We start from the raw sequence: 25,849 nt of genomic DNA, 5'->3' as shown, positions 1-25,849 counted from the left end.
CGCGCCGTCCCCGCCCGGGCTCCGGGCTCCGGGCCTGGCCGCCGGCTCGACGCGCCCTCCGCGCCCTCCGGCCTCGAGGCGCCCGCACGTGCGTGTTTAAAAATCCCGATTTGCGCCCCGTGTTCCCGCTGTGCCCGCGGCCGCGCGCGAGCTTCAGGCCCTCGGACGCTTGTAGGCCCCCGGCGGCGAGTTCTGCGGGCGGCCGCGGCCTCTTGGGGAAGCAGGGCCTCCTCGCTTGTCTAGTTGGGCGTCTTTATTATCCCTTCCATCAAAACGCCAAGTACGCGCGCTTGAAAACTGCCAGTTGAAAGCACGGCTGTTTTTTCGGCCAAATCGTTAAAATAATCTGTCACGTTACAACGAGAACAAATATTTTGAAGAATTGCCACGCGTGGCAGCATGCAGCAGGTAACGGCCAACGTTTTCAAGCCTTCGGTGCTTTGAACAGGGATTTTCAGAGCACCGAGGAGCCGCGGTTTCTGCGTAATGCCGGGAATATAGTTCCTTAACGCTACGGACACCGTGTTATATGGTGGGGAAAGGCCCAGCAACAGCCCTGTGAAAGTCAGACTGAACGAAATGGAGGAGGAGAACGTACCGGCATCGGGCTTTCTGGATAACGGTGAAACTCCGCCATCTGTTACAGCAGGGCTCGGATTATTTTTGCGTAATCCTAAACTTCTGTATGTTAATGCTTGTGGGTGTTTTTACATAGGTGTCTAATGGTAGGTGCATCTTTCTGAGAATGGCACTGAACAATTAAACAGTTTCCATTTAAGTGCTAATTACTTAGTAATGAAAAATTTAATCGTGAGCTGATTAAAACTTTAATCTCAAAGTGGCTAAAGGAAATCTGTCCATAGCGATGAAGGTACCTTAATAACTTGTTTTATAGCTTTTCTGTTAAAAATACACTATCCTTAAGGTATTAGACACATGTGAGATTTAGTTTTGGAATGCCAGCATTTATAGCATTAAAGAAACGGGTAAACAAAACATCATTACATTTAAAATGGCTCATTTAAGTTAAGCATCATGACAACTTTATATTTTCCAAATTTTTCTAATGTTCAGCTATATGTATTTTCAGAAGAAAATATGTTTTTGAATTAAAAATAATTACAGGCAGAGTATCAATAAAAACAGAAGTGCAAATATGTGAATCTACTGTGTTGCTTCCTACATAATGGTATATATAGATGCGCTTTTCTTCCATAGTTGAACAGTAACACGAACATATAAAAGCACCAAGCATGACATGCAGAGGTGCATGCTGTTTCCCACAGAAATATACTTAAGAAACCAGGTTAGTTATCAATAACTGGTATGCTACAAATGCATTATCTACTCACTCTTGGGAACAAATTCTGTGCTCAGGCATAATAATATAAATCCATCTCCATGTGCAATTTTTAAAAAAGAGTCACATTTTTATTCTGCACTTATTACTAATGCATAAGATCTTCCAGATAATGCAGTTCTCATGTTTGTCTTCCCTGTCAGTTGTTTAAGATTTAAGTGGAAGGATTTTGCTATCATGGTCAAGGTAACAACAAATCTTCCTTACTCTTTTCTATTCATATCGATCATTGGCCTTGTCTACACTACTAAGATTTGCAACCATGTAATTACATCCTGATAGACTCACCATGCAAATGTACAGCAAAACTTATGCTGGAAAGGTAACAGCTTTAACTGGAATAGTGCCAGTTTATACTGTCGTAGACATTGGTTAACATTTCTAGAACATAATGACCTGTTCAAATAGAAATTGTACATGCAGCTTTTTATATCAAAAACAATCTATTTTCTTGAGCACAAAATCTTTGCATTTCTTCTCCTGCAATACACAGAGGTTGATTCTTCACAAGATACAGTTATTTTACACTTTTGAAAACTGAGTTCAGAGAAATTTTAACCTACATTGCACAGGTGTAAACGACTGCACATGCAGCGGAGAAGGAAGTTGTGCTGACAGTCACATAAGATGCACACTGCATTATTTTTGAGGGATGGCTTTGAAATAATTGAAGTAAATGTCCCATAATCTAATAATTACAAACTCCTGTAATTTTCAGATTGAAGCTCTTGGTGGTTTTATTCTTACGATTTTGAATTAGCCAATATATTTTAACTTTGGTGTTTTTCAGATGGCAGAACAGATCACTGAAGCCAAATGATCTATAACTAGCGTAGATAATAGCATTCATTTATTAATGACTACTGTATCAGTTGGTATCTAAGATTTTATTGCTCTTTCAACTTTTATGGACATACTGTATTAACAAATAGACTCAAGATCAATATCCCTCTGTTCACTTCAATAAAGGAATTTAAATAAATGTAGTAATTGCATATTGTTGTGGAAACATTTAAATATTTTAGAGATTATCAATTAGTTACTAGGCCAAAAGATAATTTACAACCCAAACACTTTTCCAACATGATTTACACTATTTATTCAGTAATAATGATTGTTAGTGTTTCTGGCCTTAGGCATACATTAGGATATGCTGGAATTCTGAAGTTGAAAGAAGATTTATTTGTTGTTACCATAGGGAAAGACAGTGCCTGGAAGGCCAAGGCCTGTGTTGCAGTTGGTATCGTTTCACTGCCTTAGGCAGAGCTCAGAACAAATTGTGTGTGCGTGGCACCACTCCATACAACAGCGCAAAAATCTCTCCCCCGAGAGCTTGGTCAGCTCTGCTGACAAGGGGTAGGGGCACATTCTGGGGTATCTCTTGCTGCCAGGGATAATGCAGAGCAGCAGGCCCTGTGCTTAAGCTTGAAATCGCAACGGCGGCTGATCCCTAGGCCTTTTTGCTGGCAAAGACCACTTGTAATGCAGGTACAGTTAGCAAGCGCATTTAATCTGATTGGAGATCTTTGTGGCAGAAGTTTCATGTTTAATTACGTTTTTCTCCTGTACAGATCCTAGGCATTTTGAATTCCTTTTTGTGTCCCTATTTTTCTGTTTCAGGAGCTGATAGAATCATCTGTTTAGTAAATATTTTCCTGAATGCAGATCATCTTGGTGGCAATGTAAACATAACAACTGGTAGAGTAAATTGAAGTTATGTGAGTGCAACTGATGAGTTAATCAGATCATTCCAAATTACAGAGTAAAGCCTATCCATAGTGTTTATTGTACTACAGGTGTTTAATGAGATAAAGGGCTTACCAGGCCATACAAAATCCACAAATGTAGATTTTTCTTGTTTCACTGACCTACAGTTTCTCCGCTCCTAAGGCTAAACACTGAAGACATTGTAGTTTTACTTCAAAATGTGAGTTCACTGGGAAAGTTAATACTGCCCATTGTCCTGTTCTGTTGTAGCACTGACACAGAAATATCTCCCCAATGTTGTCACTTATATCGTCATTACCACTCTCTTCCTTTCACATTGTCAGCTGGCAACCCATCACCTGAGCATTGACTTCAGCCATCAGTCCATGTTTTTCCTTCTTTACAGGGAATTACAGGGAGTAATGGCGGTTTCCAACCTGCCTGAACCCTGTCTGGACCTATGTTAGGTATCGCTAGACAGAGCCCCTGATCCTCCAGCGTGTTCTGTCCATGCGCCATCATGACTGCTAAGAAAAATCCACATTGGCATGTATGCGTTTATATCTTTGGCTATGCAACTTATTGCATTCTGCTTAATAAGGAGAAAGCAAGTTGCTGATGCAGAATTAAGACAGAACAGAGTATTAAATGAGTATTTCAATATACTTTATATTAAATGTAGTATATTCATCCTTAAAGTATAGTACTAAGTGAATTTTTGAGACTTCTTAACTGAGAGCTCTATGGAGAGCCTCATAATGGGAGACATCTTAACTGAAACTACGGTCTATAGCTTAACTACTATTCAGAGTAAAAAATGATACCCTTGGTGAAAATACACAGTCCAATGTGAATCTTTTTCCCACTGATTTATGCACCAGTCTGTTTAGCAGATAATTTTCAGTGAGGAAAATAATGGAGCAAACACCACTTTTCTCCCAAATACCTATTTCTGCTTGCATCATTTCTGCTGAGCAGAAGGAAGGGCAGCCTCACTGAAGGAGCAAGGGCAGGAGGAATGTTGAAGACAGGAGGGAGTGGGATACATCTTCAGGGGAAGGCAGAGGCCAGGAGAGAGAGGAAAACTGAAGAGAATATCCCTGCTGTTTTCCAGTTTTGGGATGATGAAAAACAGCTGTACACCAAGTCTAAGTAGCTAACATGCTCCAGCCCAGTATAAAGTAACTCCAGTGCACTGATAAAGTTATCTATAGAAGTTATATGTCTCTAATTATCTTTGACATCAGTATGACTTAATTTAAAAATTGCTGACATTTAGAATAAAATAAATCTAAACTGCGTAGAAATACACAGCTTGAGGATCCAAAACACATTAACTCTTCCCTCTATTGACAGCTTAATAAGTTACTGTATTTATAAAGGTAATGTAGAAAGTACAAACAATGCATTAATAATTAGAATTACTTGTTATCACTATACAGCAAAATTACATTTTTGGGGGGTTTACTTGATATGAGCTTTTAGATCTTAGCTTGTTAAAGTTTAACTCCAAATTTTGAGGAGCTATTATGTATGTTTTAATGTTAATTTGGTTGCATTTTAAGTTACTGGTATTTATGCTCAATCTTCACATAACCATTGTCCAGCAATAAGCACAATTCAGTAAACTTTGTATCAAAATAAGTCTTGAAGACTTTTTTTTTTCATTTTGGCAGAGAAGAGACCATTGATATTTCCCCTGTATGCCAGTGCCAAAGAACAAAGTTTGTTAAGGGTTGAATAGGCCAGACAGATAATGCAACTTCTGTTTCCAGCAGACTCTAATGCAATGTTTTATTTTGCACATATATTAATCTTTGCTGCCTCAGTGCAAAATGGTGAGGGTAACTATGTCGGTCCTAAAGGTTAATTTCATTCTTCTTTAAGGCATGCCATTATTCTGTTAACAGTAATTGCTCTTTTTTGAATGATTAATTTGATCATACGAACTGTTTCTAATTATGCTGGTGGCTGGCAATTTCCTGTACTGAGAAACGGTAGCTGTGATCATATCCCATTTACTCAGTATGTATGCCTTGAGAAGAACGCTCATTGACAGACATTTTCAGAAGTATCCACTAATTTTGAGCACTGTTTGGGGACTTTGTATAAGACGCCCTGCACTCGTTCTGCAGCGGGGCTGAGTACTTGTGAATCCACTTGGCACATGAGGGTTGAGACAACTGGATTTGAGGCACAGGATGAGCAGGTTTGCAAATGCAGGCCTTACTGCTAAATCACCACCTGGGCTGCTTTTGTTTATTCTTTTGCTGTGAAAACTGAAAGGAGTAGGATGTGTTTCTTGCACATTTCACCATGTTCTTACACCATTCTCGAGCTTGAAATCTTAGCTCCTCTAAGCTATATTTGTTCGCCTCGGTTATTGTTAATGAGCCAGAGCTTACACTTTGCAAATCCGTGCAGGCGTACGAGGAGACGCCCTTGCCTGGGGCACAGACCCCTGGCTGGGAGGGCAGGGTGGCTGCCGAGCTGCCTGCGGGAGCTTCCCCGCCTTTCTCCCCAAGCAGCTCTACCCTAAACGCTGGAGTGGTCCTGCCGCGGCGGGTCTGGCTCCAGCACCGAATCTGCATCCAGTTTGCGCACACCACAAAAGCGTCACACTCTCTCAGCTGCATTTACTCAGCAGCTGAACTCAACTGTGATTCACATGAAGGACGTACTCACCCCGAGAAGAGGTGATGGGCCTGGCCGGTCTGGAGGAGGCAGCTGATGTGAAGATTCACCCACTTCATGTTGTCTTGCCCTGAAGTGGGGCTCGGCTGTAGGACCACTGCACTAATAATAGCATCATTGCCACGGACACAAGCCATCGCGTGTTGGACACGGGGCTTTTAGCACTCTCCTTTTGCAACTGCTGCAGCAACTGGGCATGCTGCATTTGCTGAAGGACTGAGGTTACAGGCATTTATTTTCTTCTGTTTTGAGCTACTTTTGGTATGCATGCCAAATTTATTAGGATATGCTTTTTGTCTTTCAAAAATAATGAGACTGCTATCCGGACTCTAACAAAGAGGACAATCTCACCTTTCCATCTCTCTCTCTCTCTGTATGTTCTTTATTTCTCCTGCCAGTTCTCTGATTCTCAAGAGTTTCCTTCTCCATCAGCTTTTCTCATCATTCTGGCAAATTTCCATTTCTGACCATCCTGTTTCTCATTGCAAGGAGACTTCACCTACTCTGTCTTTGGTCTCCGTCATCTGCACTCTCTCAATTGCCATAGTGCCTTCTGGCACCACTCCCAACTGTTGCTTCTTCGACACAGGAATAAATTGTTTACACAGGTCCAAAGAAAGAGATAGGCACTTACAGTGGCACTCCCAGAGAATTCAGGAGCCTAAGTCTAACCTGTGAATCTAAGCTCCAACTTCCTTTTCACCCCAGAAGTTCTTTTAGGGGCTAGAAGAGGCACTTTCGCATTTGCCTAAAAGTATCCCAGTCCCAGCATGTAGCTCACCTACAATACCAAGATCCCAAAGCTGAGCATTCCCTCCAGCAATCTGACATACAGAGATCTTCAAAGTGTAATTAAATGCCATCTTAGATGCACATTGTACATGTGTGTTCCTGGTTTCATGTACACATGTGAAACAGTTAAATTTGAGTTACTTTGGAGTCACTCAGGCAAATGTATTTGCTTAGCTCCCTTTGCAACCCCAGTCCTGCATGTTTGAATAAAGCTGTAAACCCCATGGCCCGCCGGGTAAAACCCCGGCCTGCTCTAAGACACTCTAGACTTGCAGGAAGGAATGGCTGCATGGCCTTTGACGTGTGCCCCGATTTGCCTGTCACCTGTCCCCGTGGTTTCTTTGCAGGYGGCTGCAGACAGCCCGTCGGCCTGCTAAGGACTTGTGCCTTATGACACAGGAAAGCACTTCATCAGACTTCTGCTGGCTAGTTAAAATTGGATCCGCGATTCCCTCCCTCCACCTCTCCAGCCATATACCCCCTCTCTGATTGCTGTTGCCACCTCTGCGGCAGGGACATATGATCTGTTTGTGACTCAGCTGGGGAACGGCTGCAGTTTTCAGCCTGGCATGCAAAGGTAAAGTAACTCCATGAATGGATCGCAAGTCCCTGCTCCAGAGACAGCGGTCCCGGGGGCTGCGGTGGCAACAGCTTCTGCCGGCCAGCAACAATCCACTGCCGCCCGTCTGGCAGGGTCTTCATCTGCCTGATGCCATCTTAAAAGCACAGTAAATTATGAGGCATGCTCTCATAATTCACAGCGTTGCTGCCCGTACAAACAACAAATACGATTCTGAAGGACGCTTCGGGGGTGCTTTTTGCAATGCAATATAAACATACTGACTATGTCTCTGGAAAGGTCTGTGGATATGCCCACGCTGGGACAGTTGCTAGGGCTGGGCTTAGCTGGTTTAGTAAGGCACACATTAAAAGCTGTCAGTCCAGGTGGGAACATTTAACTGTGACTAAACGTTTGAACATTTGAGGTCTTGGAACAGAATTCCGCTTTGACAGTGGTCAATATTAATTAAAAAATGCACTGTGGCTTGTAACAATTAATTTCCAGGCCAGAGTAAATGATCGGTTATCCTATTCTTCCATTTCCCTTTCATGGCACCGTGGGCAAATTAATTGTATGTTAAGTCTTTAAATAATTTTAAACATTTGATTTATGATGCAGCTATACTTGTCCTTTAAAAACTCCCAAGGGCAGGGCCCTAACAGTCCTCCATGTTTGCATGGCACCAGTACAGTAGCCCTCAATGCGGTGGTGGCCTGTAAGCAATAATGACATATAAATGTTAAATAATGGTGTCTTCTGAAGGAAGGAGCCGTGCATTTCCCTCTTTTCATGAGCATGCACCAGGCGTACAAGCACTTTGGAGTTCATAAGATGAATCCCTCTTGAACTACAAGTATCGCCTCTCAGCACGGCTCCTCGGGAGAAAATCTTGTCTTGTCCAAGCTTTTTGGACTTGTGCAGGCCTGTGGAGTTCACTGGTGGGTTTAATTGGCAGGTGGGCCTTATTAACCTGCAGCAAGGGTCTGTTTGACCTGCTTGGGTTGGTACAGCTTGTAAATAAGGATTCTGTCAGGGAAAAGAGATTCTCTTGTGCTTCGGACTATTTATATCTCTTATAACTGTGGTTGTTAAAGCTTATGAATAAACAGAAGGCCTGGGATGTGAGACAGAAAGCCCTGAGGGAGTCGTATGTGTTGTGTTTGGATTGCTGTGTTAACATCCTAAAATAAACACAGCATGCCAGGAAATGGGGAATACTTTTATTGTAATTACTATTAACTCACAGACCTAAATTATTGGTTATTGAATGAGTATGGCTGAGCTTGGTCGCAGAAAACAATAAAACAACCTCTTAATTTAACACTAGCAGCTATTGGTAATCAATGGGAATGAGGCATTTCAGCAGCTTCGTTTCCCTCCTTTATCTTTTTTTTGTATTGTTCTCAAATTTCAAAATTACTAATATTAATATTTTTACAGTTCAGGTTGATAATAAACACACAGAAATAGTTTTTTTGTGATCATAATAAAATTGTGTTTGGTGGATTCTCCATCAATGGAAATCTTTTAGTCGGGCAGGTATATTGTACTGAAAGGTATGTTCTACTTCAGATAAAAATTCCCTTCTGAAAAGTCTTTTGCTCTGTCTGATGCAGGTCTGACTAGAGGGTCCCCTCTAGCTCTAATATATGTGAATTTTTATAGGTGTATCTGAATCAGTGAAAAGAATTATAACGTAAAAAGCATGTTTTTCTCTCATTCAGAAGCCACCAATTTGGACTAGTTGAATAGGAGCAGGAATTTTTCAGATCGGTTTCCTTCTGTTTGAATCGATCTACTCAGACACCCAAATGCCACTGCAGATGACATGATCGTGGGTTTAGCATCTGCCAAAGTTGAGATTTAGAGTCTGTATTCCTTGTTCATTCATTTGAAAGTCAGTTTTGCAATATTTCTGCCTTCTGGGCTGAAAGGGCTCGATAAACATTCTTTGATCTTCATCAGGTTAGACTGATCTGCTACTTGAGCATTCTAGTGATTTTCCAAAATGTTAACAGTCACCAGTGTACAGAAAATTTACAATTATAAACATACCAGCTGCAAAAATACTTCGCCCAAGAATTGCTGCTGTACCACAGGAGGAGTTGCTCCTGGGCACGGACATGTATGGTATCACCACTGATGTGCCCTGAGGGAAGCAAGGCTTCCAAATTCTTCTGAGTCACCAGAACTTCACCAGCGGAGGCCACTCGGAAGACATGCCGAAACAGGCAGTGCCCTTTCTTATTTTGTTCCAGCTCTTTTCCAAATGGGCATCCTTTTTATGGGCTGCATCCCCTGGCTCCCAGCCCTGCTATGAAGCGGGACTGGCAAACTGCTGTGCACCTGTTCTGCACGGATTAGCCACCAGTGACAGCCCATGCCCCAGATTTCCTCCCCAGATACTAGCACGCTTCAGCAAGTGAGTCAGAGCCATTTGACTTAGAGCTTTTTATAGTTGCTGTTGAGGGTGATGATAACAATCACCATAATAAAGTCTAGTCCTAATCTCTCATGCTTAATGGTTTGCCGTTGGTTGAAGAAGTACCATCCTGCTCTTCAACCCCATCCCTATTTGCTCTACCAGTGTAGCGAAACACTGTTAAGCTTTTACGATCATCTATCATTTTGCTGGAAAGGGAGTGTTGTCTGGTGGGTAAGATGCCAAGCTGAGTTCAGAATTGACTCCACTAATGAATTCATATTGGGAAATCTAGGACTATATTGCTTCCTCTGCTGTTTTGATTTTCCTACTGATAAATGCATTCATCTGAGAATTCAATAAACAACTCATGCTGAAATTCAAGCGTGCCAGGATTTTTTTGCAGAACTGGGCTTTACATTAAGTTCTCTAGGCCAAAGAATCAAATTCTGTCTGTACTGTATTCATATATGTCATTATGCACCCATGTAATTATGGTGATAATTAATTCTAACAGTAATATGCACTGTTTTTTTTTTCTCCTTTGTCCAGTGCTAACAGGTCTTAATATTGTCCTAGTAGAAAACAATTTGTCTTATTAAAATTTCTTTTATTACTCTTGAAAACCGTGTCCATACAGCTAAAGGGAACAAACGTCATAAATTTGATCCCCTCTTAAGTCCTCTCTCTCTCTTTCTTTCTTCTCTCTTTCCTTTCTACAAATACATAAAAAGAATCAGGCACTTCCTGCTATGCCTTAGGCACAAATTTAGTTCCTGGTATATCCACTCTAACGTATTCAGGAAGGAAGGAATAATCTCTCTGAGGCTGTTATGTTTTCACGGTGGCTGCAGTAGCTGTAGCTCAGACTGTCCATACGGGACAAATGCTGGAGGAATTGTGTAATGTTTGATCTTTGGGAGTAATAACGAACAAGCCCATTCATAGGTGGAAATGATATGCTTGGACTAGCATTGTGCAATACACTGGAGCAGACAATGTTCCCGCTTAGAGAAGACTACCATCTGCTAGAATTAGATGAAGTATTTATACCAGCTGCAAAATGCACTGAATAAAAAGAATTATTTCTAAAATAAACCCCTCAATTTTCCAGATAGGATAAAGTAAGATTGATGAGGCTTCACTAGTAAAAGGTGGAATTCGTGAAAGAGGAGGCTGTTAAGTGCTCTAGAGAAGAAGGATTTGCAAGAGAAGGAAGAGATAAAGATTTGCCCAAAACAGGACTAGGAAGTGGCTAAGTGGGAACTGTGAGCTGAGCATGTGGGAGGGAAGGAAGCAAGCATTCATTTCACTGAACTGTAAGACAGGAAAAAAGGCTGGAGGGGGGCAGATTTCTGTTTCTAAGTCTGCTTAAAATTAAATGACTTATCAATTTTTATTCTGTAAGACAGTAGAGCTGTTCATTAGGCTTTTAATGTTGACTTATCGACTAATTTGTCTTCTCGTTGTCAATAGTTCATATCTATGCTTTCTTTCAGTTGCTCTCTTTCCTCTCCAAAAAACCCACTAGGTAACAAACGCCATCTGTCTCACCTTTCAATGCAACAGGAGTTCTACTTTGTTTAAATCTTAACTACTTTGCTTCAAAGATATCAGTTATTATTTTTATGAAGCACATTGCTTTGGCTTCTTTTTCTAACTTTCACCTGCTAGCGGTCAGGGACAGGGCCAACATTCCCTCCCACCGTACATAAACCTTCTCCAGACCCCTGTGACAAGCTGATGTTAGGACAGGATAGCACAGAATAGGTTATACCGCTGGTGTGGGAGGAGCTGCCTGGTAAAGCAGCTTTTCAGCCTTTTGGGGAGTATATCAGGAATCAGGATCTGGCCCTGTTTTGCCATAAATTCATTGTTTTACTAAACACTTTCTGCAACTCTTAGTAAACAGACTGGTTCATAGTTTAATGTATTAAGATGCTCTTATTGTTGCTGTAAAAATGTATATAACCAAGAGATATTTCTGAGCAACAGAGTGGATTTGTGAAAATATCTGCATAATGTTTTTCCACTTGCTTTCAGCCCCGTTCTTGGATTTGCTGGCTGAGACAATGTTTGGAGTAGAGTCACATGATCAATCTGCATTTTCTTGCAGTATTCCTGAGCTGTTGCACCACTCTTTTTCATGCTAGGTATTCTGTTGATCTTTAAATCTAAGCTCCTTCTTTTAAGGGTAATAAATCAAAATTATACAATGTTTAGGATTTCAGTCAGAGAGATTATGTCAGAATTAGAACATTCCTGAGTGAAGGTCATATAAATCAATCCTTCAGTTATTCCATTTTCAGTTTCATTGTAATGAACAGTACCCTGCTTGCAGTGAGAAAGCTTATGGTGCTAGAATACTGATAAGATGATATTGCATTCAGAGTACATTTTCTGCTATTGGATGAAATCTGCAATGCGATATATGACATATGTATAAAGGTCTGTGTTGAAATGCCTTGAAATTGTCAAATTATAACATTCTAGAGATAAGGTTGGTTTGCAGAACCACTGAATCACCTTTATTGCAGGAGGAATTTTAATAATCAAAGTAATAACAAAACTCTTGTAGTAGAAATGTAAAAGAAAAACATATCACTCTTTAAAACCTATCTTATTAAACAAGTTAATATTAAATCATTGTGAATCTTAACATTGGGGTGTAATTTTTACATTAGGTGGTAATGCCTAACAATTAACATCAGTTTTCATACTCAAAGTACTTGACAAATGCTGTTTCTTATAATAACAAAATATAGCAGCTATTTTAATGGCTTGTGGAATTTTAATGCTGAGAAGTTAAGGGACTTGGGTTTGGGATCAGAGTGATGGGATTTGGTGTATATTATTCATGTTGTCTAAATTCCTCTATCATCTATACATACAACCCTTAAATACTTGCTAATGTGTATATTGAACCTATGCTCGCAGGACAGTGTAAAGGAAAAGCACTCCTACTCACACACTTTACCCCGAGGAAATAGCCAAAGCATGTGTGCTTGTATTTTTTTTTTTTTATTTATTATACATTTACACAGCCCTCCACTGACATCTAATATACCAGAGCCTGTATGTTGCAGCCTGTCTACTAGCTTACTTCCTTTTTCCCGACTCTGCACTTCCCATCAACTTTCCACTGGTTGATGCACACCAACCTTGATTTGCATGTGGCTTACTCCAGTTTCTGTGCACCCCTGCCCAGCACAGACTGACAGCTGGAGGCCACCGCAAGGAGGAGGAGCTCTCCAGGGTTCTGCTTAACCTCAGGTACGAGAATTTGGGAGGATCAGGAATTGGGGAGAAATAGCTCAAATCTGCCCTTCGATCCATCCAGCTTGAATAAACTTGCAGAGGTGGGGCCACGTCCAATGGGTATATGGGGCAAGTAAGGTTGGTTAAGGTTAAGGATGGAAACAATAATTCTAGCGACTCCCCGTCTACCTGCCTGTTTCATGATGTTCAGGGTAGTGCCCTGAGTGTGGAGCTTGCAATCCTCTATGACATGTTTCTGGGAAGGATAGTTTAAGGAGGCCAAAGGAGGTGGGAACAACGCTTGTGCTGGAGGAGACAGCTGAGGAGATGGAAGAGGCAGAGCTTCAGGAACGGACTGTGATGTTGTAAGCCCAGAAGTGGGTCTACAGCTGATGGATTCAGTTTCCAAGGATCTGCTCAGGAATGATCTCATGGTGCTGGGAATTGCAGAGTATTCCTGAAGCAAGGTAGCCTGCTTTAGCATAGCTTTTAACCAAAATTTTTGATGGGAAGTTTTAAGGGGACCTTAAATATTACCTTTCTAGAAGGTCTGAAAATCTGGAAGTCTAACAGTATCACCTTTTTATCAGCAGCTTCAGCTGGGACATTTGAAAGAGTCACCCTCTCCACACTACCAGACAGACTGACCTTGACTAGGACTAAGCAGTCCAGGGAAAACATTTGTGGAGTTTTCACATTGCTCAGAGCCTGTTGTTCTGGAGCATAAGAACTGAGGGATGACAAGCTTAAGACAAAGCACAAGGACCACAAAGACCGTATATGATGAAAAATACAGGAACCAGAAGGAATGGGGGAGAGACAAAGACGCCCAATAAGAAGTGCACTGGCGTGTTATGCACCTCTCCAGGAAACAAACACAGATGTTAARCAGCTCATTAGGCAGACACAAATCTCTCCAAATCCTAATACCAGAACTAGTCAACTACAGTGTGAATTTGAATGTGGGTACATGAGTGTGGGTGCAGTGTGCCTTGACACTGTGGAGGCTTGAAGACAGGTTTGCCACAAGCACTTATGCACATGAGCTGGGACGCAGCAATACAGATGTAACCTTGGTGACGGAGCCAAGATTGAAACACGCCGATTCATAGCTCCCAGCTCTGTGCTCAGACCACTAGACTACCTTCTATGTTTCTTTATCTGCAGTGATGAAATACAACACTCACTGCTGCAGGCGGAGTAGGCTAATGGCAGCAAACCTCTAAGCTTGCCCTGTTTCTCATACTTTTTCCCTAAGTACCCATTCCTGGCTGTGATCAGAGACTGGATAAAGGGACAAGTGGGCCTTTGGTTTAGCCTATACAGTTGTTCTAGTTGTTCCTTAACTCCAAATGGAGCCCTCATCCAACCTAAATAAAGAACAGGCTGTGGCACTGTAAGTTTCTTTGTTTACAGTGTCTTAATAAATTCCAGAACAAATGTACTCAATTTGGAAGCAAAGGAACATATTCTTGCTGTCAGCTCTACAAGCTCATCTTGAAAGCTGACGCACAAGTTGGATTCTTACTTTCCTGTACATCAACACGAGTTTGTAAAGCTCTGGAGGCAGAGGCTGCAAATTTCTCTTGCAGTACCTTCTCCTTGCCTTCAATCTTGTCTCAGCAGCATCTGCAACTCTTAGCTTCAACAGGTTTATGAAATGTCTCAACTGAATTAAATACGTTGTTACTGATATATGAGAAGGATTGAAATTCATTTCATCTTTATTATGGTAATGTGAAATTAGTTATGTTGACATCTCAGTAATAAAGGGAACAAAAGCTATAATATTTTTTACTGATGTAAGTAAAATGATTCTGTGGATAATCCTGATACGTTATACACCAAAATTATTTTTGTACGATGCTTTCTGTTCCACAAAATAATGTAAATATATGGATTGCATAGGTGTTAGTAGGAGCAGAATTTGCTCAGCACAAATAATCCATGATGTTACCTTGTTCCAGTTAATTTCTATCTTATCTCCATTTAATGATTCTCCTTGTGATACTTAAGTTTGTCATAATAAAGACTCTACTGGGATTCTAATCAGTGGTTTCTGAGGAACACTGTTACAACAGTGAATTGAGAAGAAGGTCAGTGCCTCAAGCAATCTGGGAAAGTACTTGGAACTGAGAAAAATGTCTTTCCTGTTGGTTTATTCAGATAATTCAAAATTTTAAACAGAAAGATAACCGATAATGATTAAGACGAAGTCTACTACCTCTGGAGAAATGTATTCTTATCAAAGCCCAAAACAAAAAACTTCCCCAACTAGATCTGTCATTTTCCATTTGGAAAATATTGGCTTGTTCATCTTGTTCTTTGAAATGTGCTTAACAGACAAAAATTCAGAGTAGTCAGAGAAAGGAAACACCTTTGAGATTCATCTCTAATATATTTCCATTAATCTCAATGGAGTAACAGCAATAGCATCTAGTCTATATGGTCTGCAAGGCTAGAAATGCAGTTCCATTGACAAAAGGCATGCTCTGGTTAAATCAATTTCTATAGCATCTTGTCTTGACATATCTGAGAGCACTATCTTTCTCAATTAATGTCAGCTCTGCTCTGGGAATACTCTGTGGTGGTTAACTGTTGCTGTTAGAGAGCTAACTTTAGATATAACACAGCTGGCTTATGTATTTTGCTGTTAATTTTTTTGGTAATGGAACAACAAATGTTAAGCAAACAAACTACTAGGCAGAATGCAGATTTTCCACCCAAATAAATCAATTTTAAGGATCAGAAAACCTGAGTGTTAAAATTCTTTTGACTGACTCCTGATAGAAAAATCAATGATAAACCTCAGGAACCGATTTAAGTTGGGTTTTAGGGTCTTCTTTTACCAAGATTTCTAAGTCTCTGGAGTATCAGGGGTTGCACACATGCCTCTATGCAAAGACCAACAATCTCTGGAATATCATTCTTGGGGAGCTGCTCTGCTTTCACTTCCACTTACATTAGTTACATTAGCAGAAAACCCAAACGACCCAACTCCTAACATACAAGAATGGAGGAAGAGGGCAAAAATTTGGGCACAAATTGAAACATAGGAAATTCCATCTGAACATAAGAAAAAACGTTTGGATTTTTTGAGGGTGGTTGAACACTGGAACAGGTTGCCCATAGAAACTGTGGAGTCTCCAACTTTGGAGATATTCAAAATCTGACTGGACACAGTCTTGGGCAGCCTGCTCTAGGTGACCCTGCTTTGAGCAGGGGGCTTGGACTAGATGACCTCCAAAGGTCCCTTCCAACCCCAACTATTCTGTGATTCTGTGAAAAGCAGACATGATGTTAAGAGGGTATCAAGAAAACACTGAATGGATTTGAGAGAGAGATCACACACAACAAARAAGAAACAGATTGAAGAAAGAAGACAATGGGATGCAAGTGCAAGGCAAATTTCTAATGCATGTCTCCTCGTTGCTTTCATGGTTAACTACCCACTAGAGGGAGACAGACTGTAACTTGTTGCCAGGAGGATTATGGCAGAAGTTGGACTTTGTAAAGATCTCAAAGGAGGAACCACTGTGGTAAGAAAGCCAAAGAAGATACAAGTTCCCTACCCTGGCAGAGTTTCATGCTGCAAAATTCTGTGTAAGTTGGATTGAACTTAACTGGATTTTACTGACTTACTTACCTACTTAACTTGAATTTAACTGGATTGAAATCCTTCCCCTTTCTGGCCTAGCTTTTGTTACACTTTTTCAAAAAAAGTCTCCATCTTTGTTAATGTGTTTGTTCTTTTGTTGGTGACAGCAATTCCTGGAGCAGTAAGGATGGCAGAAACAGTGTTGTGTTTGTCACCATGTGATCTGGGACTGCCTGAACTTTCATAGCCCCCCAGCTTGGGGCTAGCCATGCATGCCTGAATCAAGTAGCCTGGGACTCACCTGAAGTCAAGTGGCCTGAAACCCACCTACAATGACCCTTCATTCCATCTCAAACACCTTCTTTTTGGTCCCAATTTAGGACTCTGTATCCTGCAGTTTTCATTAGCCGCCCTTGGGTATTCACTTACCCTCTCTTATTTTTGCCTCTCTTTATTGTCAGAATGGAGAAGGCTCCTAAACTTCAAAGCAGGCTTCAGCATGTCCTTTCTTCAGGGGAAACCAGGAAGGACAGTAGCAATGGATGCTTAGTATTAGAAACAGGGCATAGGAAAAGAAGCTCTTCCCTTGCTGTGTCTGTGGAATACTGTGATACCATAGAAATCAGTAGTTTAGGAACTTCCAGAACCAGATGTTGTATCTAGACAAGCATCTGTTGAGACACTGCTAGGCCTAGCTCTGATGAATTTATCTGTTTTCTTTTTGAATGTATTTATTTATACTTATGAGCTTTGTAACATCCTGTGGCAATGAGTTCATATGAAAAAGTATTTCCTTCTGTTTGTTTTAAGCCATGCTCCCTGATAAACTGATTGAATTATTGTGGTATTATGAGCAGTGATAATAACCATTCTCTATTCACTTTCCTCCCACCTTCATTATTTTCCAGACCTCTGTGTATCCCCTCCTGTTGCGGTACAGAACGCAGGCCCCAGTCCGGCCCCGGTTTACACTAGGATTCTTGAATGATACAGGGCTTTTCAGAGGCAAGCTATTAGCAGTGATAACAGTCTTCTCTCAACTCTAACCTTGCCTCTCTGCATAAGAACTGTTGGATAAATAAGTATGTAACACAAACTCAGAAAAGATGCATAATTATTTCCACACACACTGCAAGAAAGAAACACAGGAAGTTTGCAGTTGATAGTCTGGTGTCACAGATAGAAATGACTAGTCTAACGTGCTGTGAACTAAGTCAGAGCCAAAGCAATTATCTTAGGCCCATGAACCCTCAGGGTCAACTATACTCTCTACTACCATGCCTAATGCCAGAAAAGTTCTCTGACAAACACCAGCCATCAAAAACACTTCTTCCTCTCAAACTCTGTTACTAGTTTCCCAAATGGTCTGTAGTTATATCCTGCTCACCTTCAAATTCCCCTCAAAAATAGTATAGAGTTTCTGGGTACTAGCAGAGTCCTTTAACAATGCTGGTTTTAAGGATGGCTCTGTGTTTGTGAGTGCCCTGATAGGATCCTTAACACAAAACAGGTTAAGGTAAATGTAAGATAGTGTACTCCCAACAATCCAAATATAAACAACACATTTGCATTGCTTATCCAAAGCAATCCACAGAAATGAAAAAATATAGGGTGTACAGGACATTTAAGGACCTGGAAGAGCAGCTGGCCACACTCTGTAAGAAAACTAGGCACAGGTGCTGGGATTCAGCCCAGGGCCCTGATTCCCAGCTGGCACACTGAAACCGGCTTCCAGCTCCAAGAGAGTTAGATGTCTGTTCCTTGGGAGGAGAGGCCTCGGAAAGGGGAGGAGGTGGTTTTGTTAGCATGACAGGAAAGCACTGTTGTCTGAGCTGAAGGGGAGTGGAGTTTTTCTGTTAGTATCTGTTGGATTAGTGAAAAGAGAAAATGATCAATATATATTGTATTGGAATGACTGTGGTACTTGTCATCCTGACTGCCAAGCAGTCTGGATGGATTCTTTTTACTTACAGTAGTCCAACAGTTATTCTTGCTGTGTCCAGTGCAGCCGACAAACTACTAGGTGTTTGCAATCTCCCAGCTGAGGCTTCCCACAAAGCTCCCTCCTGGAGTTGCATTCAGGGAAGAGTGCCTGCTTTGGGGGACTTTACTTCCCCTGGGTAATGTTTAAATCCAACAGTAAAGCTCTTTTATGTCAACTTTGTGTTTTCATATAAGCATATAACTTGCTAGCCACACTTCATACGATCACATAACTAGGATTAAAGCATGTAATGCATTACTGAGAAAGTAAGTAATCGCTTTAAGGTAACAGGATGTTTGGGGGTGACTGCCTCCTAAGGCTGTCTCTAAGGGATACTATAATAGTCATAAAGTGAATGGAGGCCTAAGACAGGCAGGAGAGAGGTTGCTGATTACATGGGAAAGCCCAGACAAAGCGTCCTCTGTTTCTGATGCCTGAAATCCAACCATATAAGAAAAAGAAAGGATACTGGCAAAGCACCACTGGGATGTAGTTGTGCTCATGGCTCTTTGTTATTTTTCCATAGTTTTACATCAGATTTTACCAGGTATTTTCCCCTCAATATTCTCATATACCTGCATATCAGTCCAAACCAAGTGCTGTCAATAGAGCTACAGCTTCACTTGCCTTGGAGGCTGCCATTCTTTCTGTGTTACAAGAACAAAAATAAAGATGTTTATTTTCAGCCCTTTCTAATGCTTTATGATATTATCTGGCAAGCACCAAGATTTGGTTCTACAAACACATAGCCATGCATATTCCTTTACCACTCTAGGTCCGTTAATGTCAGTAATAGCAGACGGATACACACATATGCATTTGTAGAACTGGGGCCCAACAGCTTAGGTCCTCCTGAATGCAAGGCACAAACATCCAGGCAAACACTAATTTAGAAAATTTACAGTATAGAAGACAGTTGTAGAAAGGGAAAGCACACTGACCATTCCAAAGGAACGAACTCCTTTTCTAAAATCTCTTAATCTGCTTTTCATTATCTCTGTGGGGAGGCCTCTTGAGAAAAGCAGCTCTTTGACTTGAATAAAGGAGGGGCTGTGGGCTTGCAGGCTGGAATGGGGAGGTCATTGTATGGCAGCACGGAGGACAGGAATGTTAGTCAGGTCAAGGAGAACAGGATAAAAAAGTGTGAGATCTATGTTACAGGCTTGGTCTGGATTAGGTGGGGTAGAAAGTTTAAACCTGAAAAGGTAAACAAGAGAGAGTGATTCAAAGGTCGGAAAGGCATATTCTGACAGGTAACAAGGGTCATTTGGGCTGCTTGTTAGGAAGAGATATGGGCCAGGAGTGATAATATCATCAGCAAAGCCGGCAAGAAAGAGGTAACAATAGCTGAGACCCAAGAGGACTAAATTCTGCACAGGAATTTTAAGTATCAGGCTTCAGCAAATCAACCCATCCATCTTTAATATCTCTCTTATTTGTTCTTTTAACAGAAACATTTCCCTCCTTAGAGGCAGACAAAGCCCCAGGACGGCTAGGGGACAATGAGACTGCGTAGCTTTGTGCCTGCTGCACTGTCGTGCAACTGGGTGCATGTGCTGGAGCGGCCAGAATCCTCCTGCTTTTCCCTTCTAAATCAGCGCTTATCGCAAGCACCCCCAGCCTTGCCAAACTGCTAAAGAAAGTTGCCTTATGTTATCGCCACTAAAATGGTCCTTGGAAGTAGCCCATTTTTCTCCCTGTCTTTTAGAATAGAGAGGTAAAAATTCTCCTAAAATGGTGTGCTGACCCGCTGCTGTTTCTTTAATCAGGGCAAACTTGATGGTATCCCTTTAGTTTGTAGGATCCCTCCTATTTTTCCTGCACTCCTGTAATACAGGCTGATTCAGTGGGAATTTTCAGGTAGATGAGTGCAGGATCAGATCTACTAAATCCAGGAGGCGGGGGGTAAGGGGGGTGTTCTTGTGGCTGCATGCTTTTCTTGTCTTGTTTCATGGTGGGTTTATGAAAGCAGAGGTGGCAGATTTCAGGCTTTTATTGACAGTAACACAACATTTGGTGTTTTTTCAAAGACCTAACTCTGAGAGGCAGATGATGGCATGAGATTATTGGCTTTCTGTGTTTCTAATGGCAGAGAGGTACTTGCAAACATTAAAGATTCCAAAAATCCTGGAGGCAGAGAATAACTCAAAATACATATTTTTAAAGCCTGTCATTCATAAAATCAAATCGATGACTTTGGAGACATGACAGGCAATTTCAAATACAACATTGCTAACACTGTTGCAGCATCAGACTTCCTCATATCATCTGGAATTAACAGGTGCATTTTTAACACTAGAGGCTCTTTTTTTTTTTTCCAGATTTTTCAAGGTGTAAATCAGTTTATCATTATAGCTACAGTCTTCCTTTCTCGCTCTGCATTTAGCCTGAACACTGCCTGCCCTCCCTCCTCCGTTCTGTCCTACCTTGGCCAGAACCTTCTAGCTTTTTCCCCCGTCCTCCTCCAGTCCCGTAGACAGTGGCGCCCAAAAAGACTGCTTTGTGCAATGATTATGCAGCTTTTCCTCCTGTTTGTTTCACATAAGCTCCATCTGCTGGTTAAAACTAGCATCTGTACGATTTTTTTCTGTGAACTGCAAAAGCTACTTTGTCCTCAATTTGGAAKATTTTATACCTTATCTGTTTGAACTCTCCCAGCTGTGTTCTCCTTGGCTGCCTAAATATCATATTTAATTACTGGCAGCCTAATCAGTTACTTCATAGGGCAAATCTGGATCAAATCTATGCAATCTCTTAAAAGTATTGCTTTTCAACCTGAACAGGTAATTATGCTTAGGTCTGGAATGACTGTTTACTGAATGTTATTACTGCCATGGAAATCTCTGAATAGCTTTTACGTGTGTTATTGGAAAAGGCACCCAATACAGATTGCTTCTGTGCTGTTGCTAATGTGTAGGCACTGCCACTTGGTTTTAGCACATTACAGGCAGGGGACTGACCTTGTGACGGGGTCATACACAGAGAGCAAGTCTGTAACGCAGCTCCCACTTGAACTTTTACCTTTGGGCTTTAACATTTACAAAGCAACATGCTTTAGTTTCGTGAACATCTGCTCCAAAAATCTGTAATTATGAATGGGAGTATTTTTTAAAGAACTACTAATAATCTATCGGCTTTTTCCTCCATTTTGTGTCATAACAGTGCAAGAGTAATGCCATTTTTTTCCAAACTTATGCTGGATAGTGGTGAATAAAGATGAGGTTAATCCCATATAGTTAACTTTATTCAAAGAGACAACATGGGGATTGCCATGGAAACAGATTTTAAAGACTAAAAGCTTAATCCTACTTTTAAACACTGTATACGGACCTGTAGCGCTCCATAGCTTAGAGCCACAATTGTGCACACAAACATGATGCTGCAGCAGAGAAGTGGCGAACCTGTCTCCCATTAATGCTCCCACCTCCTCTTTCTTACAGCCCAGAGCATAGTGTGTTGCCACCTCCTTCACCTCCACCCACTGAGTCTTATCTCCCCGATCCCTCGCCCTCTGCTGCCAGCTCAGTCTGTCATTTGGGGAACCGAGGCCTTGTTTGTGTAATGAATGTGGCAGCTCTGGCCCAAGTGTCTCAGGTTTGGTATTGCTACATAGCCTTTTTCACAAGTTAAAGGGCAATTATCCTTGTATCTGAAGTCAGGAGTGAGAATCCTGTTATCCATCCTCCAAAAAATCAACAGTAAAATGATCTAGGAAATGCTTGAGGAAGGGGCAACAACCGTGGTGAGAATGGAGGGATGCCCCCTCTAACCGCGCAGGTATTTGGCAGGCCACAAGGAACTCCAGTTTTAGCCACACTGATTCCTTGTCTTCCCTGTAAGTGTTTGCCTACCACCCATTAGGGGCTGTTGTGAAGTGGGAAGGAGCAAGGAAAAATGGCAGCGAAGAATTTTTTAGAATTATTTACTACTGGAAGTGTGTTGCAATAGGAGATGGAGGTTTTCTGAAAGAAACTAGTGCATTTATAGCTAGCTACCTTACAGTTCTGCACCCTGTTCATACTGACATTTGCCCCTCAAGTCTAGACAGATCTCTAACTTCCTCAAAGAGAGCTTTATGTTCATCTGATCCTTTTTCATTTCTATGCAAGCAATATATAGGTATAGGCATATTCTTCTATACGTCTTATGTGCATAACCATCTTAGACAAATAAAATATTTTTTCTTTTTTCATATCACCTGGCTTTCCTCATGTATCAGTGAAATACATGTTTTGATATTCCAGCRGATTATTACAGGCATCATAATTTCCTGTTTTTTGGGGCTTGTTTGTTTTGTAATTGTTTAGACAGCTCTCAACTTGCTTGTGTTTCTATTTAACATTCAGGGGGGAAAAAAAAGATGTTTAATATGAAATAATACTTTTGATTTTGTTTAAAGCCTGCATTGATTTTCATCATGCTCAGATGTACTAAATCTGGCTGAAGAGAAGGGCTTATATTTCTTCCTTTTAGATTCCCAGCCTATTCTTGTTACAAAACACATCATTTTCAACAAGATGGCTGACAACTTTTCAAACAAGATGGTTGCTTTAAGAATCAGGTCTAATATGGCTGTAACAACCTAAGGCTTTTTAAAATCAAATCCTAGGAACTATGTGTATCACGTTTTATTCCTGGGATGAGTGTTTTCTGTGTGAACGCTTAGACTGGTGGTCTGAGCAGACTGGAAGATGTTTTTCTTTAGAGCAAAAACTGACCTGCATGGAAGGCTTACATATAACCTCCAGTCACTAGGCTTTTTCATATGGCAATAATTCATACAAGTACTTTAAAATCATTATTACTTAACATTTTTTTAAAGCACTGTTCCACAATACTAGGTAAGTGTACAAAATCAATTAGTATTTAGGAATGGTGCATCTGTTTAGTGAATTTTCACAGAATGCATATTTCTTTTTACGGTAGAGAACTGTAACTTCCAGAGATAAACAAACCTGGAACAAAAGAGTATACAAAAACATAACTGATTCAGTTCTGCAAAGGCTCGTGTATGTACATTGTCTGGCACATTGAATACTGAATACTGCTGAAATTAATGAAACTATTCAAAGTCTGGTTACTTGCATGCTTAAATGTGCTGAGGCCTCTGTAATCATCTCTTTGCTGTCTGATATCTCCTGTCACTAGTTTAATGACTTCACAGCACATTATTCGTGTTGTATAGACTTCATATAATGTCTCTACATAATTAAACAGCTTTGTTAAAGGATCTGCCATTAGTTGCCCCATTTCATTTGGTTTAGTTGTCAGCCAACCATAAAGAAAAAAGAATAACAAGAGAAGGATACAAACTCAGCCTAGTGAGAGAAATGTGCAGATTGGGAAGATACTGTTTTTTTTTTTTTTTAATTGTCATATTAACATAAAGCACCACTGTTAAACTACATATTTTAAACAGTTTTAACCATTTAAATGTACTATGTATTTAAGCACTATAAAGCAAACAGAGCTGTCTAAAAATTTTGTGATGCATTTGGGAGCTTAACATTTAGAACAAGCTCTAATAAGTACAAATAATAATTCCAATTAAATTGTTATAAGCACTAAATTTAAAAAGCAGTACTCTTTTTGTAGCCATGATTATCTAAAGACATAAGTGAAAAAATGTAGTATCTTGATTTTATTGAGAATTTGATCAATTGAATACCCCATCTTCACATACTCTTTTGAATGAAAAATAAAAGTAGTATAAATTTATCCTAGATTTTTCATACTTAGGAGAAACCTGAGGATTTTCTTTGAATAAATAAAAGAACTTCAAAAGATTAATAATTAATTTCCTGCATTTGCCAACTCTCAAGCGTGAAAGAATGACTTAAGAAACAAGTGTGCTTTTCCCTGCTATATAAGATGCTGTTTCAGTCGTTCATGCTTTGGGTCAAACCTGAAGATTCTGCTACCCTTTACAAAGAAAAATAGGACCTATTTTCTTTGGGACTTCGGTAGGTGTATAGGTGATGAAATGCCTGGCATTATTTATATCTGTGAAATTTAAGCAGTCTAAAACCACAGTATCTTTAATTGTGGTTTTAGCACTGTTCTTGAGGCAGCCATCTTGTTGAAAGTGGGTGTCAGCCATCTTGTTGAAAAATATTTGCAGCAGCTTTTCCCCCATTTTTTAGAGCAAGGAAGGCATTCATTGTCACCCAAATCTCATATGCCTTTTTTTTTTAATCACTATTCTCAGATTAAACTATGTTTTTTGCAGTTTGACCCTGGTTATTCCCTGTATCTGTCTATACAATTAAAAGCTACACAAAATAAATTGTAGTATTTAATACTGTATTAACTGAGCACTTAAATATTTGATAAAAGATCATAATGCTGATCAGGAGCAGACTGATCTTTGAAGAATAACATGCTACTGGTGGGCAAACTATTAACCAGTACTACCAAAGGATATGATGCTGATGGAATAATTTATGTACAATTTTATATCTGAAATATCTGCAAAGCTCTGTAACAAAGGTGTTTCTTCTGTCGCGTCCTGTGAAAAGAGCAGGCGGTATGCACGCATGCAGAAAGCASACCATGCTAAACAGTACTTAACGCTAGCGTATATGCCAGATTTTGGCCCCAAATCTGCCTGTAACCAGCTGCTACTGACAGAACATTATTATACATAGGTCTTGTTATTGATATGGTACTTAGCGTTTGACGTACTTGTTGGCCATATTGGCCTTAATTTCTTAGCGCAGTTTTATGAAGGGTAATAACATGGTCCGCTCTGGAAAACTGATTTGTCAGAGCAGACAGTCTCCTTGACCTTCCCTTTGCCAGAGGCTTGCCGCCCTCACCAGCATTGCTGGGGATGATCAGACTGCAAGCCCGGGCCGCTGGTGCCCTGCCCTCAGGTAAACACGCTCGATCTGCCCGCATGGCGGTTCACAGGACCCTTTGGAGCCCCCAAAGCTCGGGAACGGCTGCTCTAATCGAGGGTTTGTGGGTAGGTTTCTGCCCCCGCAGCGCCCCTCCCTGCGCGCACCAGGGCTGCCGGAGAGGCGAAACGGTTAAACGGTCGCCGCGCCTCAGGAAGACTACACCTCCCAGCATGCACCGCGCCCCGGCCACCCCAGCCCGTCGACTGATCCCACCGAGGACTACAGCTCCCGGCGTGCTGCGCGCGCCCGGCTGCGGCGGCTTACCGTGCGCCCCTGAGGACTACAATTCCCGGCGTGCCCGGCTCCACGGGGCGGCGCTATGCAAATGTTGCCGGCTGCCGCGGCCCGGCGCTTCTGGGTGTCTGGGGATCGCAGCGTGGGGCCTGGGCGACGGGACATGACGCGGCCGTTAGCCCGCCGCCGCCGCCGCCGCCGCCGTTAGCCCGCCGCTAGCTCGCCGCGCAGCGCCAAGATGGCGTCCATGCTGCTGCAGACCTGCGGCCGGCGGGTGTGCCGCCTGCCGCGCCCGCTGCGCCGCGCGCCACAGCCGGGTGAGGCTCGGCCCGGGCC

The 25,849-nt window shown here is 41.4% G+C and overlaps 2 protein-coding genes across 6 annotated transcripts in view; one reads left to right on the top strand and one right to left on the bottom strand.

Moving 5' to 3' along the window:
• The window catches only part of NSD2 (nuclear receptor binding SET domain protein 2), an 88,878-nt gene extending 83,060 nt beyond the window's left edge, over nucleotides 1-5,818 (bottom strand). Inside the window, exon 1 of the mRNA XM_026064536.1 lies at nucleotides 5,753-5,818. The gene's annotated coding sequence lies outside the window, so the exon portion shown is untranslated. The remainder of the gene's footprint in view (nucleotides 1-5,752) is intronic.
• A 19,842-nt stretch (nucleotides 5,819-25,660) lies between these two features.
• Nucleotides 25,661-25,849, top strand: part of LETM1 (leucine zipper and EF-hand containing transmembrane protein 1) — a 38,295-nt gene continuing 38,106 nt past the window's right edge. For 4 of the 5 annotated variants that reach the window (XR_003253302.1, XR_003253303.1, XM_026064541.1 and 1 more), the window contains exon 1: nucleotides 25,661-25,830. Coding sequence is in view for 2 of the 5 variants with exons in the window: in XM_026064541.1 (XP_025920326.1) it covers nucleotides 25,752-25,830 (79 nt within the window). In the remaining 3 variants the exon portion in view is untranslated. The remainder of the gene's footprint in view (nucleotides 25,831-25,849) is intronic. The other variant, XM_026064543.1, reaches the window with a different exon arrangement.

The sequence above is a fragment of the Apteryx rowi genome, unplaced genomic scaffold, assembly GCF_003343035.1.
Source record: "Apteryx rowi isolate R43461 unplaced genomic scaffold, aptRow1 scaffold_22, whole genome shotgun sequence".
Taxonomy (NCBI): Eukaryota; Metazoa; Chordata; class Aves; order Apterygiformes; family Apterygidae; genus Apteryx; species Apteryx rowi.
The sequence above is the reverse complement of the archived record's forward strand: the minus strand, read 5'-3'. Positions and strand labels throughout refer to the sequence as shown.